The following is a 17,188-nucleotide window of genomic DNA, read 5'->3' on the forward strand; positions in this document are numbered from 1 at the left end:
TAATTTCAAAACACTTAACACAACACAAAAAACAACAAATAAAAAAATAATTTTGGTCATGACAATGATAAAAGACAACGATATCCGAAGACCTAATCTGACTGACTGACCATCTGGAATTTGATGATGAAGAAACTATGACAATGATAAGACATGATGACTTGGACTCGGCGAGGAATCCCGAAGGTTCCCACTAGTGGCCGGTACCAAACCCACCTCCCGTGCTCCATCTTCCGAGGTGAGTTGACTGTTCAATTTTCGTTAAATTGTGGTGTTTTTGAATTTTTAAATCAATTCTCAATAACTCCACGGCTGTCATTGTCATTGTCACAGGAGCAATTCCGTACAGCTTAGTGTAACAAAATACCTCGGGACCGTCCCGTATACGCCGATTAAGGCCACCATAGATTTTGGTTGGTATGCCGGTGTAGGGAATACATAGGAGTAGGGACTCGGTCCAATGCTCGCTCGGGTGATGTTATACTAATGTGTTTCAACATTGGGCCGTAAGACTGGTGAAACCAAGATAACTGTTCCACTCACCCCCGAAGTGGTGGTAGCAATAACGCGTTTTTATCTGGTGGAAAAAAAGGGTTGAGAAGCATTGTATTTGCAATATGTTTATATATTTATGACGACTTTGTAATTTTGCCGAATAATAAATACTATTTAAAACGCATTTAGCTTGTTTTTTTCTGATTAAGCTCCGGGGCTTTCTGACCAAATTTCGAAATTATTTTTAACAGTCAATAAAAAGACCCAATTTGTAGAAACAAATTATGGTAAAGGTTAGCTTGTGACCTAAATAAGTACAAAAATATTGTTCAAATTATAAATTCAAGAACACCACGCAATTGAAGTAAGATGTACATATATAGAATTATTATTAATAGATTTCAGACCACTAAAATCAACGTAATGAATTGTAAGTAGTTATTTTAGTTTCAGTACTTACTAACTTAATTGTAGTTTGATTAACTTTAATTAGACAAAGGAAGGTACAGAGAACAATGACACAAGATTATTTAAACATTATGTATAAGATATTTTATAGTTTTTGATGATATTAGGGGCATCAAATTATTGCACATATTACTAGAAGCAATACTCGGTCTCAGAGAGAAGCTGGAAATATTTTTTAAAATATGCAATATTTATGTTTTTTATTGATATCTCTACCTTCCTTATTAATAATCGATTGTGAATCATCATTAAAGTTAACGTAAACGAATAATTTTATCATTAATTTTCGCATCGGAGACTTAATATGTGTACCTTTTAGACCGTGTTCATTTATTGGACCCTGAAGTCAATTTCGAGCGCTTTGACCTTCAGTTTACCTTTCGAAAATTGAATTAGCCAGTTTAGGTCAGCGTGAAAAATATTATAAAATATCAGTTAAAAAGTTTTTTTTTTGTATTGTTTAAATCAAACTTATTAGAGTGTAATTGCATATTGTCCATCTTATAAAATATACTTAATATAATCATTCGATTGTATACGATGTAGATTCACAATAGATTGATGTATTTTAGAGACTAACACTTTATATTTCTGCACATTTTAGTATTTAAGCTATAATTAAATCAATTTATAAACCCACAAACGTTTCACTATCTATATCTTAGTTTGCAGTTATAACATTTTCTAGTTCACTCATAAATTCAAATGCCCAAAAAATAATTTACCGTCCACTCTTTTACCATACCATAATATTGTTTCAACATGCATTTACATTTTACATTTTGAGCGCTATCACTCAAATCATAACGTAACTCACAATATTTACAAAAACACACCCAACATTTCAGCTTTTAATACAAATGGAATAATATACGACAATACCCCATGGAAACCGGGAAATGATGCAGAGGCACAAAGAGCGGTCACAGACGATGGAGAAAGGAAACTAAATAACTTAGCTACAAGAATCATGTCTAATGGAGTGGAAGTGTTGGTAAAGGACAAAAATACTGACGGAAAATACGAACAGGTGAGATATTTCAACAGGTTTAAAGCTCTTGAAGATTATTCGGATAATTTATTTTATCTTTTAAATGTCAAAGTTGTTTTGTACGGTAAATAGCGAGATTTATATGAATAATTCACATTACTTGTGGTCTCGCAGTTGACACCGTTTGATCACGGACTTAGACATGAACTTTAAAAAAATCTAGTATATCTAATATTAATTCTTTGTAATTGCATGTGGGCTTTAATTTGAAAAGGCCATTGTAGTATTATATCTACCGGATAGTAATTGATATTGAATCAAACAAACACTTCGGATTGTAAGTGATTACAATTTTATTTTTCTCAGCGAACAATTAAACTCATGCAACAATCGACACTGAAACCGTCATATCTCACCAGCGCAGCACCAAAACAAACATTGCTATCATCAGCTGTCGCCACTGTCGTAAAACATCAGCAAATAAGCGCTCTGCTCCCTCTAAACAAGCTTCTTAAACATAACTACATTATCAAGACTTGTATGACTACATACACTTATTTGACGACGATAGTTCAAAACAAAAGGAGTGCTATATCCACCTTCGACACAATAGTCTCTGTTGTCACCACAGAATCATTAACGAATTTATACGCGACAGACGATTTGCCAGATTTAAAACCCACAAAAGTAAGATATGAAACCCCATGGATCCTGGATGTGGAGTCCTAAGACCCTACCCAACCGTCAAATTAGCTTGTTTAAATTTGCTTTGACTTGTATCTTACCCCAAAACATAACTGTTTATCGCCCATGATATTGTCCAAAAAATAAATCCCACCCTAGGCCATGCTATTTAAAAATATCAGCAAAATTTTATATTTAATTATATTTCTTTGAATTTCAGACGAAATACATGGAAGTCAAGACAATACAACCATCGTCACCAACTAAAGTGTACATGAGTAGTTTTCCAAAAGCTGACAAAAGAATTGACAACGAAGATGATAGTCCTTATGACCTAATACAGCCATCAGAAGTAAGTCATGCATCCTGTACTACTTCTTGTTCCTGTAGCAGTACGAAAACTGAAGGACTTCAAACCAAGTATCCAAATAGGGATGTCTCTATGGGGTCTTATAATATGAAAACTTCTAAGTATGGCAGTCCAGTTCTTGATCTTCGACCGACAAACAAGGAACAGCTAGAGAAAAAAACTCAATATGGTCCATATGAATACGAGACCAGTTCCCAAGTAACACCCACCGATAGAATAGTTGAAAAATATACAGAAGTCATCAATGATTATTCGGACGAAAAGGATTCGAGTGTAGTGAACGAAAGTGAATTACTGACTAACGAACAAGCTCCTACGCCAACCAAAACAAACAAAGTGAACAATAAAACACCAGAGAAGAGTAAACCTGAGAAGCAAAAACCGAATAAGAATAAATTTGTAGTTGCAGACTTATTGAAATTAGGCACTCTTGGAATAAAAGGTTTGACTCAACTGGCTCCTGTTATAGAGAAAATGACAGGTGGTTTCATAAAACGTCAAGAAACAACAAACAAAGTAACAACCACAACGATTAAACCAGCAGTTAAATTAACAGCATACAATGTAGATAAGAGAGTTGATAGTGAAATGGAATCTAAACATAATAACTTTCCGATATACATACCAGTTGATGAACTAGAAACCTCTGAATCACAGATGATATATACTAATGCAACATTGCATCAAAACTTAGTATGGGCAGCAGAACACAAACAGCCTAAAGCACATATCGTCCCACCTAAGATCATTCATGAAAGTCCTCTAGTTAATGGAGGCATACCTATTAGCCCAGGAGAGATTATTACAGCTAACTCTGATGTAATTGTCGGTAAACCAGCAGTAGGCGGACCGTTGACATTAGCAGCAAGTGGAATCAAATTGCAAAATCCTGTTAGTCCGCCTCCAATTGATAGTTTTGTTGCAGCTAACGAACAGTATTTGATTAATGAAAAACCTTTGTCTGATCAAGGTGTATTGGATACAAAAGTGGATGATTCATACGATTTACGACCTCCGGGTTTGCCCAATATGAAACCTAAGCCAAATAGGCCTCTTAATGCACAGAGACCGTCGATTTCTGTATTTGGTCACCAAAATAAAATGCCACCTAGGTTACCGCCTACGCCGCATATATCTAACGATCAATTAATGAAAACCGAGCATATAAAAAGTACAACTATGGTATTAGGTAATCATGGTAGGCCAGCCTTTTTGGATTATATTCCCTCTTTGGCTAAGCCAGTGAATACGCATATAAAGCATCAAGTCAATTTTAAACCTGTAAACAAAGGCAAAGAACCTGAAGTACCTGATAATAGCCCAAGCTCTTCAGAAATAGTAAATACACAAATCAGAACTGAGGACGAATACGGAATAGCAGTCAATCCTGAATCTAACAAACCGTTCTTAGTTGATATTCAACCTTCAAGAGTGGCTAATGTGTTGATACCTCATGGAAGCTCAACAGCTTTAGTATTTGCTGGTTCATCAGAACCCCATAAGACTGGAGATTATGTTGATGACCCATTACCGTATCCCGAACCAGGTTACTTTGGAAGTTTTAGCATCGATGCACCACAAATGACAAATGTTCACAATGTTGCACCTAATAGCAATAAACAATATGCTAAACCTAATTTTAATAATCCACAAGATCATTATAAGCCTAACATACCGCCTTTCAAGGAGCACTCTATAAGAAATGATTTAAAGATAAAATGGAAAGATAATAAACGACCAGGCGATTACAATAGAATTCCTCCACCTACAAGTAATCAAGAAACTCATGTTCAAGTCGGGCCTCAGATAACATCTTATAACCCGGATATATTTAGTCCTACTAACGGAGATTTTGACAAGTATAATAAAGTCAAAGGTAACGACAAGCCTAAAGACGGGAAAAAAATTATAGACAAAGAGTATGAGAATTATTTAGCTGTTCCACCTCCACCTCCTAAGATGATCTTCAATCAAGATAACTCACATGACAAGCTCAAGCCATATCAGCAAAGACCTATTGTACATACAAAACCAGTTCAAGATATGAAAGTATTCCTAAATATACAGCATCCAGTCCCTCAAGAACAAATGCCACCGAAAGTTACATCAGAAATTTACTTTGCTGCGCAGGCTCCAAACAACAAACCTTCACCCACTTACACAATTCACATACCTCCAGCGAAGGATTCTTTCGTGAATACATTTAATAAACCAACAAACAATATTGTGTCCACACCAATGCACACAGACGTTAACCAAGCCCAGAATCATTTTTCAATCGTATCTTCACCTAACATAGCAAATACTTCACAAATTACTCACAATGATAATGACAAAGAAAATACATACACTGTTACGTTGAACACAGCTACAAATGTCGCAAGCAATGTTGGGGAGGTTAGCCAAGTTATTGGATCAAGTGTCCCTGTGCCTATAGGATCGACTAATGTTGGCTTAAACACTGATATTCCAATTGGAATAAACTTTGCTATACGAGTGGAAGATAATCGTCCATCATTAGAAACATATAACTTGCAAGAAGATCAAAGGAAGCCTATTGTTTATGATGAGCATGGTCGCGTACCTATCAATGTATCTGTAGAAGATAATAGATGGAATACGAGCTCAATAGAGAAAGAAGAAACAACAATAGTTGGCCATAATTATTATCATAAAAATGTTAACGCACCTCCGCGCAATGATTATAATAATCGTCCTATAATGCCACCTTCTTTGAACAGTCATGCAAATTTCCCTATGATGAATGAAGACACTACAGCACCTCCGAAAGATTTGAAACCAGTTGTGGAATATATGGATGATGTTAAATTTACTGATCAGAAGAGACCAGCGAAACTGATACCGAATATACCAACTAATTCTCATGGTTGGTACTCCAGTGTCTTGAATGAAAATAATATAAACCAAATCAAAGTAGAGGCTACAACTAGAAAGGTTATTCCAATTCACGATTATAATGAAAAGGATAGTATTCCTGACTTTGGAGAAAAAATTACGAGTGCTGGTAAACCACCAACAGAAATTTGGACGAAAAATCAACATATATTACCTAACTTTAATATAGGCAAGCCATTTACGAAAGTTTCGACCACCGAAAAAACATATTCTAGTATCCCACCGCTAACTACAAAACCCTATGCTAGTAATAATTATATTCCGTCTAATCTAAATGCCATGCAGCAACCAGCATACGACATACCGATAAGAGATAACAGTGATGAAACTACAACATCTACGCAAAAACCAAAACCTGTGTATGAGAATTCTGAAGAAGTTTACGACGGCGAAGAAGAACAAGAAAGTACTTATGACACTGACGGTGCAATCAGTTTAGAATCTATGAAAATACCTGTAGTTAGTAGTGAGGTAGGCACTTCTACATCAACAGAAATAACTTTACTGCAAGACGAAGTATTAAATAATTCAAAAGAAAATCATAATAATAAACTATCTACTTTTAATCCTGGAACGCAAACTGAGAAACCCTTCAGAACATCTAACAATATTTCATTCCAATCAAATGCGATTAAACCTGTGTATGCCAATAATTACTACAATATGAAACCTAGACCGTTTACAGTAAACACTGCTTTGGTACTTGATCATCAATTACAGCAACCACATTGGCAAATAAATCATATGATGGAGAATTCTTCTAACGCATCTTATGAAGAAAATATAGACTTAAACATTGGAGAAGAAATGAATGCACCGTCTACAACGAAACCGTCGGTTCAAAGAATTCCCTTACGACAGCCAGAAATTGATGATAAATACACACAGTCTTTCAGACCAGTGTTTACTCGCACAAACGGTACTCAAGTATTGAATGAATCTAATATAATCACATCGACAGTCCATATTAAAGACAAGAAACCATTAATAGTTGAAAAGGCCACTGAAAAGTCGACAATGCCCACTTTCACCATAAGAAATGAAGTAGAATTTAACAAAACATCAAGTGAGATTGTAGATTTATCTCCTCCTCCACCTACGATGGATTATAACTTTAAACCTTCGACTAACGATGAAATGATTATGGGTATGAGCCCACCGCCTCCAAGAAACACACCTGCCGGGCGTCCTCCTGTAAGAGTTCCTTTAACTCCACGACCAATTCCAGTTAGAACTCCTCCATCGTACAGACCCAAACCTCAAAGAACTTTACCGCCCAGATTACCCACACAAAGGCCAGTAAGGAAACCTGCCAGAGACGAAGTTTCCACCTACAGGCCACATGTCCGCGATGATGCTCATACACATAGGCCAATTAGGGATGAAGTATCAACATACAGACCACTTGTTAGAGATGAAATTTCTACTTATAGACCTGCTTATGACATCTTGAATAATATCAGACGACCGGTTGCGAACCGCGATCAACCTTCTTCTCAACTCTTGCCGCCACCCAGAGAAACTCCCTCTAAAGTAATCACTCCAGTCACGGAAATATCTTCACCGACTATCAGTCAAGCTCCAGCACCTAACTTAGTATTCCCTACGCCTACGTCCTCAGGTTGGCTTACGTCATCTGGCTTCGACTTTTCATCAAGTTTCAATTTTGCTCCAACGTCTATACAATTCCCTGAAACTTCCAAACCTTCCACGATTCCAGACCTGTCCGATGTTTCGTCTTCTGAGAACTCATATTCGTATGAAGTCGAATATTCTTCAGAAAAGAGCGATGAATTACCCTCGGAAAAACCTATATCCACAGAAGATAAACCAGCAGTTTCTAAGGAAGTTACTGATTCTACTACAAAGACATCGTCAAGCACAGAAACGAATGTTAGTGACTCGTTTGCTGAAGAGTCGGCAGAAGATACCGCTACGGATAAAATTAAAATAATACCCCTAGGTCATAAAAATAGAATTCGAAAACCGTACCCTATTCGAAATGATGATAGAAAAACAACCACTAGTAAGTTCAAGCTGCCATCTAAACCTACTTCTACTATAAGACCAACAAGGACATTAGCTCGTCCTGATATAGTGTACCCCACAAGACATACCTCCATTAAAAAAATTGTAAGACCGATACCCACAAGAATACCTCCTGTTGTTCCACCTAGTATTATTGAAAGTTCCGAATCAGCAATAGACGAAGAATTGATCAGGCCTACAGAAGTCCTGAGGGATAGCGTAATACCGACTCCGCAAATAGAAATATCTGGAGTACCAAACCCATCATCCACTTTAATAACACCAACATTAGAAGTAAACATAAGTCCTATTGTCCAACCAGTACATCACGCTGGAAACGAAATTAAGATATCAGATGAAACAATACCAACTAAAACTGAATTTAGGACAACAGTTATTACTTTGACAAAGACGTTATCCGAGCCACCAACAACAATATCGAGTGTGGACTACGTAAACTTAACACATACATTGACAGTCACACACACCAAAACAAGTCTTGTTAGTCAATCCGATGGAGCAGTTACTGAGACCTTGGTACTAACAAATACACAAACATCAACAATCGTTGACGTTGTGACAGAAATACGAACACAAGTACAGCCTACAACTATAATAGAAACTGTTACCAAGCATATTCCAGTACCTCAAGTAGAACCGACACCAGTTCAGGAGATAAAAGAAAAAACTAAAGAACCTCTTGATGACATATCGATGTCATCGGAAGAAAACGACAATTTAATCATCAGAGACAATGAAGTGACGGAGAACGTGCAAAAGATTGAGGTTGAAGGTGAAAATGACAATGATACTTTCTTCGTTGTCATGAACAAGTCTCAGAATGGTGGTCAATCACCGCCTGTGAATACTGAAGTTGAAACTGGGGATTATGATGGTATAACTAGGAATGAACAGGTTAACAGTAACGGCGTGTCTCAAGTACTGTTTGGTGAGATTCTTCTAGCCGGCGCACCTTATTTGGAGACAACGAATGTTGGCAACGCAAATGGTAAGCATACTAATACAATTTATTTGATTTTGAGACATAATTTTTGGATTATATTTGTATTATGTTACAGGCTATGGTAAAGAGTGTCATCCAGATTGCAAAGCATCGAGGAACGAGCGCTGTCAGAGAATCGATGGTATCATGAAATGTGTGTGCAGACCTGGATTTGCTAGGATGTTCCCGGATAGGCCTTGTAAACGTGAGTTTTGTCGATATTTTTGATTAATGATTTAGGTATGAAAAAGCCTAGTAAATAAAATTGATTGCAGTTATTTAGTAATAAAAAAATAGTTGCTTGCCCTAATCGAATCCACAAGTTCAAGGTTAACAGGTATATTACACCAATAAGACAAAATTAACATAAGTAATTAATTACAATTTCCAGCAACCTACACATACTCCGTGAAGCTTGCATTGGATTCGCAAGGCAGCAAACGTCTCCGATTCCACCAGAACCTCTCAGACAACTCCAGCAAAGAGTATCAGGCATTAGCTGTAGCTACTCACGAGGGCATCAACAGGATGGTCATGCAATCTGATTTGAGAGATGTCTTCCATGGCGTGCATATCACTGGCTTCCATCCTGTTGAGATGAAGGAGTCCGGAGGAGATTTATACCAGGGTGTTATGAACCACTTCTATGTGCAAGTAAGACACGATCAAAAGCATAGAAAAATCAGGAACTATTCATGTATAATTTCTTATATAATTTTTAACAGTTTGTAAGACCTTTCAGGATCGGATCAGGAATATTTTATGAAATGAAACTGCAACGGTCACGGTAAAGAACGTAGTAATGACTTTACTAAATTGAATTGTCAATTGACAGTTACTTAATAAACGCCTATTAATATTGCAACAATAGATTAACAATTTCTATGTTTGTAATTTATAATTTTGTATTAGACCGAATTATGTTTAATTATGCCATTTGACTTAGAACTAAACAATAAAACAGAGATGCTGCAACAATTCATATAAATTCCAAGTTCGACATTAAAAGAAATGTATAACCATAAAGTTTTTATTTAATATTTAATTTTTCTTTTTTAATAACTAATCCATTTAAGTACAACGATATTGAAAAAGTTTTCATTTTAACAGTGGCAAAGAGTATTTTTTCTAAAGGGAACCCGATACAATATATTATATACGCATAGCATTACGTATGAATGCGGTGTGCATATCATTCTAATAATAATTCGATTTACATAATTACGTAAGGAAAGTCAGAAGGAATCAGGGTCTATGCACGCTCTCCACTGCATTTTAATATTACCCTCTATATGGTTTATAAAAGTGCCTGTGGACATTAAATAGTTATCGAGTACTTGAATTTTTGCTAACAGACTTTGGGCAGGCGTAAATCACCAATTTTCTATGGAATAAGATTACCTAAATCGATCACCAAAGTAACACTTTTTCTTTTCAGCTGTCAGACAATGCTCATGAAAGCCGACTAAAGGAGGTGATAGAGAAGTACTTGAGGAATAACAACTACAGCCTCGGAGGGACGGACGTACACGCGGCTGGTGAACTCGTCGATAGATTGGATGTTAGCGGTATGTTCTTAGGAAATGAGTACTTAATGTTTTTAAAATATAGTCCATAATTAGTATATCAGTCAAAAAAAAAATGGCAGAAAGAATTCAATATAATATGAAATCGGCTTTAAACTTTTATCTCCGTATTATCAATCATTTTTCTTCACTAAAATAAACTTGAAATGGCTTACTTCAAGATGAAGATTTTTTTTTAATATTGTAGTTAATGTGTAAAAGCATTTTGAAATGTTGAATTTATTAAGCGAATTTGATGTCTGACAGTGTAATATTAAGTAGACTGCACCATGAAGCCATTATAAATTGATTATAAAGTATAAGATTTAAATTTGATTTTATAAATTTCTATTCACATAAGAATAAAAAAGGCCTGTAATCATCAAGATAGTGAGACTAATGCTTTTATTTTCTAGATTTCGACGAGTGCACTAGCGTCCAGTTCCACGATTGCTCTGAGCATGCGCAGTGTTTCAACTTACGTGGCACCTATACCTGCAGCTGTCTCGAAGGCTATGCTGATCTCAGCGTTAATAACCTGTACCCTGGAAGGATTTGTTCCAGTAAGTTCTAAATTTACTCTATTCAAGTTCTTAAATTCCAGCACTTGATCTCATAGATGTTTTCAAGTAAAATCACCAGTCTAAAGCAATAGATATAGTAAAAACGATGATAGATACCAAATATAGAAGTAAATGTCCAAAGAAAGGCGATGAAACATGCCAGAGTATTTTTGAAATATTTCTATATAAAAATTTAACTAGGAATATAGTTTCTTCAATTTATTGTTCACCGGTGGTAGGTGTCTTATATGTGAAAGTCCGTCTGGGTAGGTATCACTGCAATGTCTATTTCCACCGCAAAGCAGCACTGTGTAGTCACTGCTGTGTTCCGGTTTGAAGAAAATTGTAACCAGTGTAATTGGACATAAGATGACTTAACATCTCACGTCTCAGAATGGCAAGCGCAGTGAAATACCAAAAAATACTTTGTAATTCAAGGTGTTGGATGTGTTTCTACTGTTTATGGGCGATCGTATCGCTTACCATCAGGCCAACGACAAGTTCGTCTCGTCATTATAGTAATAAAAAATAGGTTTATGAAGTATTTATTTACATTTTCAGCGGAGCCTGTTGGTTGCGAGAGATGTAACTATCACGGTGCGTGCTACTCGCGTGATGATAGGAGAGTGCTCTGCGAATGTTTCCAGTGGTACGCGGGAAGCACTTGCCAGATTAACTTGAAAGGTAATATTGCAAATATGATTCGTGTGAGTTTAATTATTAAATATAATCTTACAAGGGTTACTTACATAATGGGTTTATTTACATTGTCATATAGCCAATTTTTAATCCATTGCTAATTAAAGTGCTGATGTAAACTATACACTTAGCATCTAAATTGTTGCGCATGACATTACAGCCTTATTTTAATTACTTTGTACATTTAGGATATTTTACAATAAAAAATATTATAGACATTTTCAGTGACAATTGTATTAAAGTTAAAAGTATTTACATCAAAGTTTTTAAACGAATTACATTCAGCCACAAAAGTAGCTAAGCAAATTCAATTCCAAATCACCTTAAACTTATGTGACCTTAACAGTCGCTATTTACTCAAATATACTTTAAAGGGTTTACTTTATTTTAGATATAATAATATTTTGATAGAAGTCAATTATAGAAGCGCTTTGAAATTTAGAATATGTTTAGCTACTTTTGTCTCTACACATAAACTTCGTTGGCATTGCTCGTGCTCAAATTTAATCTTTAAACATTTGATAATAATGCCATCATTTTCATTTCCAGTGGTTCTGATATCTCTGGTCGTAGCCGGAGCAGTTCTAACGGCAATATTGACAGCATGCGCGATCGTAGCTTGTCGCCGCTCACGACCACCACAGCGGTCCATCGTGGCTTGCATCCAGAGTATGCCGGCTCTTCATCAGGTAAGAAAAGTAAAAAGCGGAGTTCTGCCGAGGTAAAGGGTATTATGGTCGTTCATGTCAAAATAATGGTGACAATACATGAAGCGAAGAATATTACAGAAAGTATGAGACGGTTACGAGGTGAATGAGGATGTCGAGATCGCTTTTTGACTTTTTATTTACTAAGGAAAAACTGAAGTAGAATTCTTGTAAAGAAATAATAGTGTACTAACTACTATGTTACTACCTTATATATATTTTGTAATGTACTCACACAGTCACGCCTTTAATCCTAGGAGTAGGCAGGGGCGTCACTAGTACACCTACTTTCCGCCATGTATATTCTGTCCCATGATGTGATAGGGACCGATCCTATCGGCATTTCGGGCACAAATTCCCGACTCATGGCTGATACTGAGTAAACACAACCAGTATCACGGGAACGAACCCTCGACACATAAGTAGCTGTAGTTAATTTCGCATATAATATAATATTAACTACAATGAACTCGGTACTTAGAAATACACACAAAAATGTCGAGTATACTTAATATCATTAAGCCTTGAATATTTAATACAAATATGGTGTTGATTTCAGGGTGCCATGCCTTCGAAACAAAGACAAGATCGCCGAGCGCTGATCAGCGAGAGAGGTGACGCAGCAGACGCTTCTAGCATACAAAATGCATCTCTACCTTATATGCCGGTTAAGGTAAGTTCTACCTAACTTACCTATCGGAATATGGTTTGTTCACGAGAGGATCTCTTAGAAGAGAGAGGAGCACTCGTCGCTGCAGCTTCTGTAAGCCAGGATAGCCACGCTTTTTGATATTGAACACTGAAGCTTAGCGAGTCCGGGAATGTCTATTTTTTATTATATTCTATTGACCGTAAGCGGCATTATTGAAAACCAGCTCTCCTCTTAAGATAAAGCAGGAAACCCGAACGTTAATGTCGCTTCATTGTGATTGGTTGAGAGATTAAAATGTGACTCGCACGTGGTCTCTTGACCAATCATAACCGATCGTATTTGTCATCACAAACGATAAAAAAACCTACGTGTCGTGTTGGTGATGCCACTTAATCGAGGGCACTTACTTTTAATTAAAATTTAGAGACTTTCACTGATCTCTTGAGCACAAGGAATATGGGGCAGGATTATTAATTAAAAGTAGATTTTCTTGACCACTTTCTTCAGCCTGAGGAATCTGATAATTAAATTCTATTCTATTCCAGCGTCCGTCATCAACGAAGAAGATGATAATGTCGGAGCCGCCGGCGCACGACCCGCCGCCGCCGCCCGCGCCCGCCGTCATGATACCGCGCGCACGGCTGCACCCGCATCACGGCGACAGGTGGGTTTAACTCTTCAGAATTTGAGTCTCATGAGGCATTTATAATATAATCTCGCTGGTCTATTGGCGGTATATTATGGGCTGTGAATCAAGAGGTCCTAGGTTGGATTCCTAGGTTAGATAATAGGCTGTGTCGGTTTATCTAATGCTGTCTTGCAGGATGTTAATGTCGGGCAGACATCTTGTCGTAAAAGTAAGCAAAATCTTTTCTGCAATACGTTTGAAGAAGTACGTTATGCGGACCCCACATTTGATTGAAATAACGTTAATCAGAAAATAATACAGTCTATGTTTTTTTTTATGTAATGACATAAATATTTCTTTTCTTACTTTGGGAAACTTGAATTAGTTTAGTGTTATAACAAAAAAATTTTTTTTTTGAAATTTTGTTCTTTTATGTCTAGCTTTCTTTATATATAACCTGAAACTTTTCTTTTTAGTCGAGAAAACATATCAAGAAAACGAAGCTTAGAACTGAGCAGCGAGGCGAAACTGATTAGCTATTTGGAGTCAGGAGCGAGCGCCAATCATGAGGAGGTAAGCTTGGTAGTGTTCGTGTTTTAATACATTATAGCCGGCATAATTGGATTGTAAGACTTGCTTTTAATGATTCAGTATGACTAGAGAACACCACCAAGTAGTTTATAGTTCATGAGGTTGGGCGGTGTAAATAAGCACACTTGTAGTTGTTTAGTGACCACATAAGAGTGTCGTGTTTCGGGATCAGCCTGTGTATATCTGGTGCGCCCACTTCAATGGCCTTATTTTGCTATGCTTGTATAAAAATAAGTGATATGAAAAACACAGTAATCAGTAATGAGTTGAATTTGTGAAGTATAATTACAAATAAGAGGCAAAAAAACACGACACATTAACTTTTATTCTTCATTATTTATTTAATTTGACCTTGTTTGTGTAATTACTAATCAGGCATATTTTTTCAGATGCGCAGAAAACACAGTTTGGAATCATCGTACAGTGCCAACAAAGACCGGCATAACAAACAAGGTGGGTGCTACCAAAACACTCCGCATTACAAGTGTTTATATTTCAATTCTGTTTGTAGATAGAATTAAAAATACAAGAGGATTTTCGCGTGTTAGTTGTGCTTTTTTTTTTCTATTCAGTAATGATGTATGCAGACATATTTTGTTGGTAGACTTCGATAAAAGAATTGTCATACAGTAATAAATCTTGTATTTTGTGTGAGTCTGTATGAGGGGCTATCAGTTTGTTACGTAACAAAATTTGGCGAACACTGTTATGCTTCGGATTGAATGACATTGTAGAATATAGCCTGTGACTGGCATTATGGCATTTAATAATCTTTACTGCTCAATCGTATAATTATTAAATTTTGCATAACCCTCATCAGGAGCACAGAAGGATATATTGTACCATTCATGTAGAAAAGCGTATTGTTCCCGAGGGATAGGAATTGATTAACAAAATCTTCATTTTACCTCCATGGGGTGGCGCTTCCACTACTTTAAAAAGCAATGTCTTAGGATAACGAGTATTTCAATGCTACCCTGAGCTTCATAATGTATTAAATTGAAATTAATTGTAATTTATGTAGGTCGGTAATATTTCACCTTTTTCTTTTTTGAAGTTGGTGTATTCATGCCCACGTTTTTATCCCAGGTGCTTTAGTGTCAGCTGGTTTCAAAGTTTCCACCACTATCCGAGGAGATGAGGTCTTGAAAGACGATCGAGATGACTTATCCTCGATCAATAAGGGGGAATCAGACGGCGACATAGGGCGGTTCGATTCTCTGAGGAAATCTTATAGGTGAGATATAAAGACTTACAAAAATGATGATAATAGTGTTGAGATATCAAACCAGTTTTTAGTATAGAGGACTGTATATTTAATATAAAGTAAATCCAAAAGACAAAAACTATAATGATGGTTACGTTCGGTGGTCTCGAAGTCAAGTCCAATATGGCACCCGTCCGTCCTTCCTGTCATCGGTGTTGCTAGCGCGGAAAGGCCATAAACACCCGAGCGAGGCATAGACAAATAGTGAATTAAGTAAACCAGTGATATTTAATACAAATTTAATTTTCATTAAATAGTTCTAATTTACGACTGGGTAAAAGATTCCTTAGGGTCGAAGTTCAAATACTACAAATTTTAAAAAGGTTTTCATTCATACTATGTTAATTGGCTATAACATTAAAGATTGATATTATATCAACGTTTAACTTTTCAGTCAAGAAGATCTATCCGAATGGACTGACGCTGAGAGGAGACTTGGAGAACTGTAAGTTACCGTGTATTATACCATGAACCTTATTATTCGTTTGCAAATCACGAGAATTTTGTTATTCCACCTCACTGTTACCTCAATTGATGTTGAACTTATATTCTCCATACCTTCATATTTATAGCCACCAGCATCAAAATTCATTTTTTATGGAAGCTAATGAACTTGTTGCAGGACTCTATCAGAAGCAAGGTCAGTGGGAGGTACTCTTCCTGCGAGCACAGGACGAGCTGCGTCCTCTATGCGTCTCACACATCAGGTATCAATATTCCCCTTTTGACCACTTTTTTACAGTATTCTCTACACTTCTCAAAAATGTTTAAATTGTACAGAAACACCTTTACATTGCTACTTAAATTTTAAGCAATAAAAATACCTTTGTCAATTTTGCACTCAAAATTTAAAGCATGTTTTTTGGTATAATAATTATTGGATTTTATAAATATTCAGTGCCACGAACAGTTTTACTTTGAGATGGATTTCGATAATAAACTGAAACTTAACATTATGTACTTACTTTAATACGTTATTCATAAAAATTACTTTACTGGTTCGAGACATCTGTTAAGTTTTGATTCGTTACCGAATTCAAGCAAGCACCTCTTTTTGCACTTGGCCAATTTTGCGAAGCAGTTTACAATTGCCATTATGCAAAGACCTTTAGTAATCAAGAACTAAAGCTCCTAAAGACTCCTTCACACGTGATATCCTTGTACGCACATATATGTAAATATTAACGCATTATGTCCACTCCAGGAGGCCAATACTATGGCCGAGCGAGACCTCGGCTCCACCTTCCTCCTGCCGCACGTCCATCTTTACAAACCAGACCTTGTGGGTATCACAATGCACATCTTCTTCTGAACCTTGTCTTTCTGAGGATATATTGGTTATTGAATGTTAAGACCCAACCTCGAGCAAACGATCTGTTGCATTCGTTTCATTCATTTTCGGCGCACGAGTTGCAGTGGGAATGCAAAGATTAAAGAATAATTTGGTTAAAAAATCAGTTTTAGGTCGTTGAAAATTTTAAACTACCAAAATATTGTTTATTAATAATTTTAGTTGTATATTGAAATAATGTATACTTCAGGAAGATATGCACAGAATCAA

The 17,188-nt window shown here is 36.3% G+C and overlaps 1 protein-coding gene across 2 annotated transcripts in view; it reads left to right on the plus strand.

The window, feature by feature from the left end:
* Positions 1 to 17,188, plus strand: part of LOC115452868 — a 119,581-nt gene that overhangs the window by 100,739 nt on the left and 1,654 nt on the right. Inside the window, exons 3-18 of one of the 2 annotated variants that reach the window (XM_037438953.1) lie at positions 1,812 to 1,993; positions 2,859 to 8,961; positions 9,032 to 9,160; positions 9,347 to 9,609; positions 10,394 to 10,523; positions 10,937 to 11,083; positions 11,645 to 11,767; positions 12,332 to 12,471; positions 13,049 to 13,162; positions 13,687 to 13,805; positions 14,246 to 14,342; positions 14,750 to 14,813; positions 15,450 to 15,597; positions 16,022 to 16,072; positions 16,250 to 16,334; positions 16,832 to 16,909. In XM_037438953.1, the coding sequence (XP_037294850.1) occupies positions 1,812 to 1,993; positions 2,859 to 8,961; positions 9,032 to 9,160; positions 9,347 to 9,609; positions 10,394 to 10,523; positions 10,937 to 11,083; positions 11,645 to 11,767; positions 12,332 to 12,471; positions 13,049 to 13,162; positions 13,687 to 13,805; positions 14,246 to 14,342; positions 14,750 to 14,813; positions 15,450 to 15,597; positions 16,022 to 16,072; positions 16,250 to 16,334; positions 16,832 to 16,909 (7,973 nt within the window). The remainder of the gene's footprint in view (positions 1 to 1,811; positions 1,994 to 2,858; positions 8,962 to 9,031; positions 9,161 to 9,346; positions 9,610 to 10,393; positions 10,524 to 10,936; positions 11,084 to 11,644; positions 11,768 to 12,331; positions 12,472 to 13,048; positions 13,163 to 13,686; positions 13,806 to 14,245; positions 14,343 to 14,749; positions 14,814 to 15,449; positions 15,598 to 16,021; positions 16,073 to 16,249; positions 16,335 to 16,831; positions 16,910 to 17,188) is intronic. The other variant, XM_037438958.1, reaches the window with a different exon arrangement.

Source organism: Manduca sexta, chromosome 3 (genome assembly GCF_014839805.1).
Source record: "Manduca sexta isolate Smith_Timp_Sample1 chromosome 3, JHU_Msex_v1.0, whole genome shotgun sequence".
NCBI lineage: Eukaryota > Metazoa > Arthropoda > Insecta > Lepidoptera > Sphingidae > Manduca > Manduca sexta.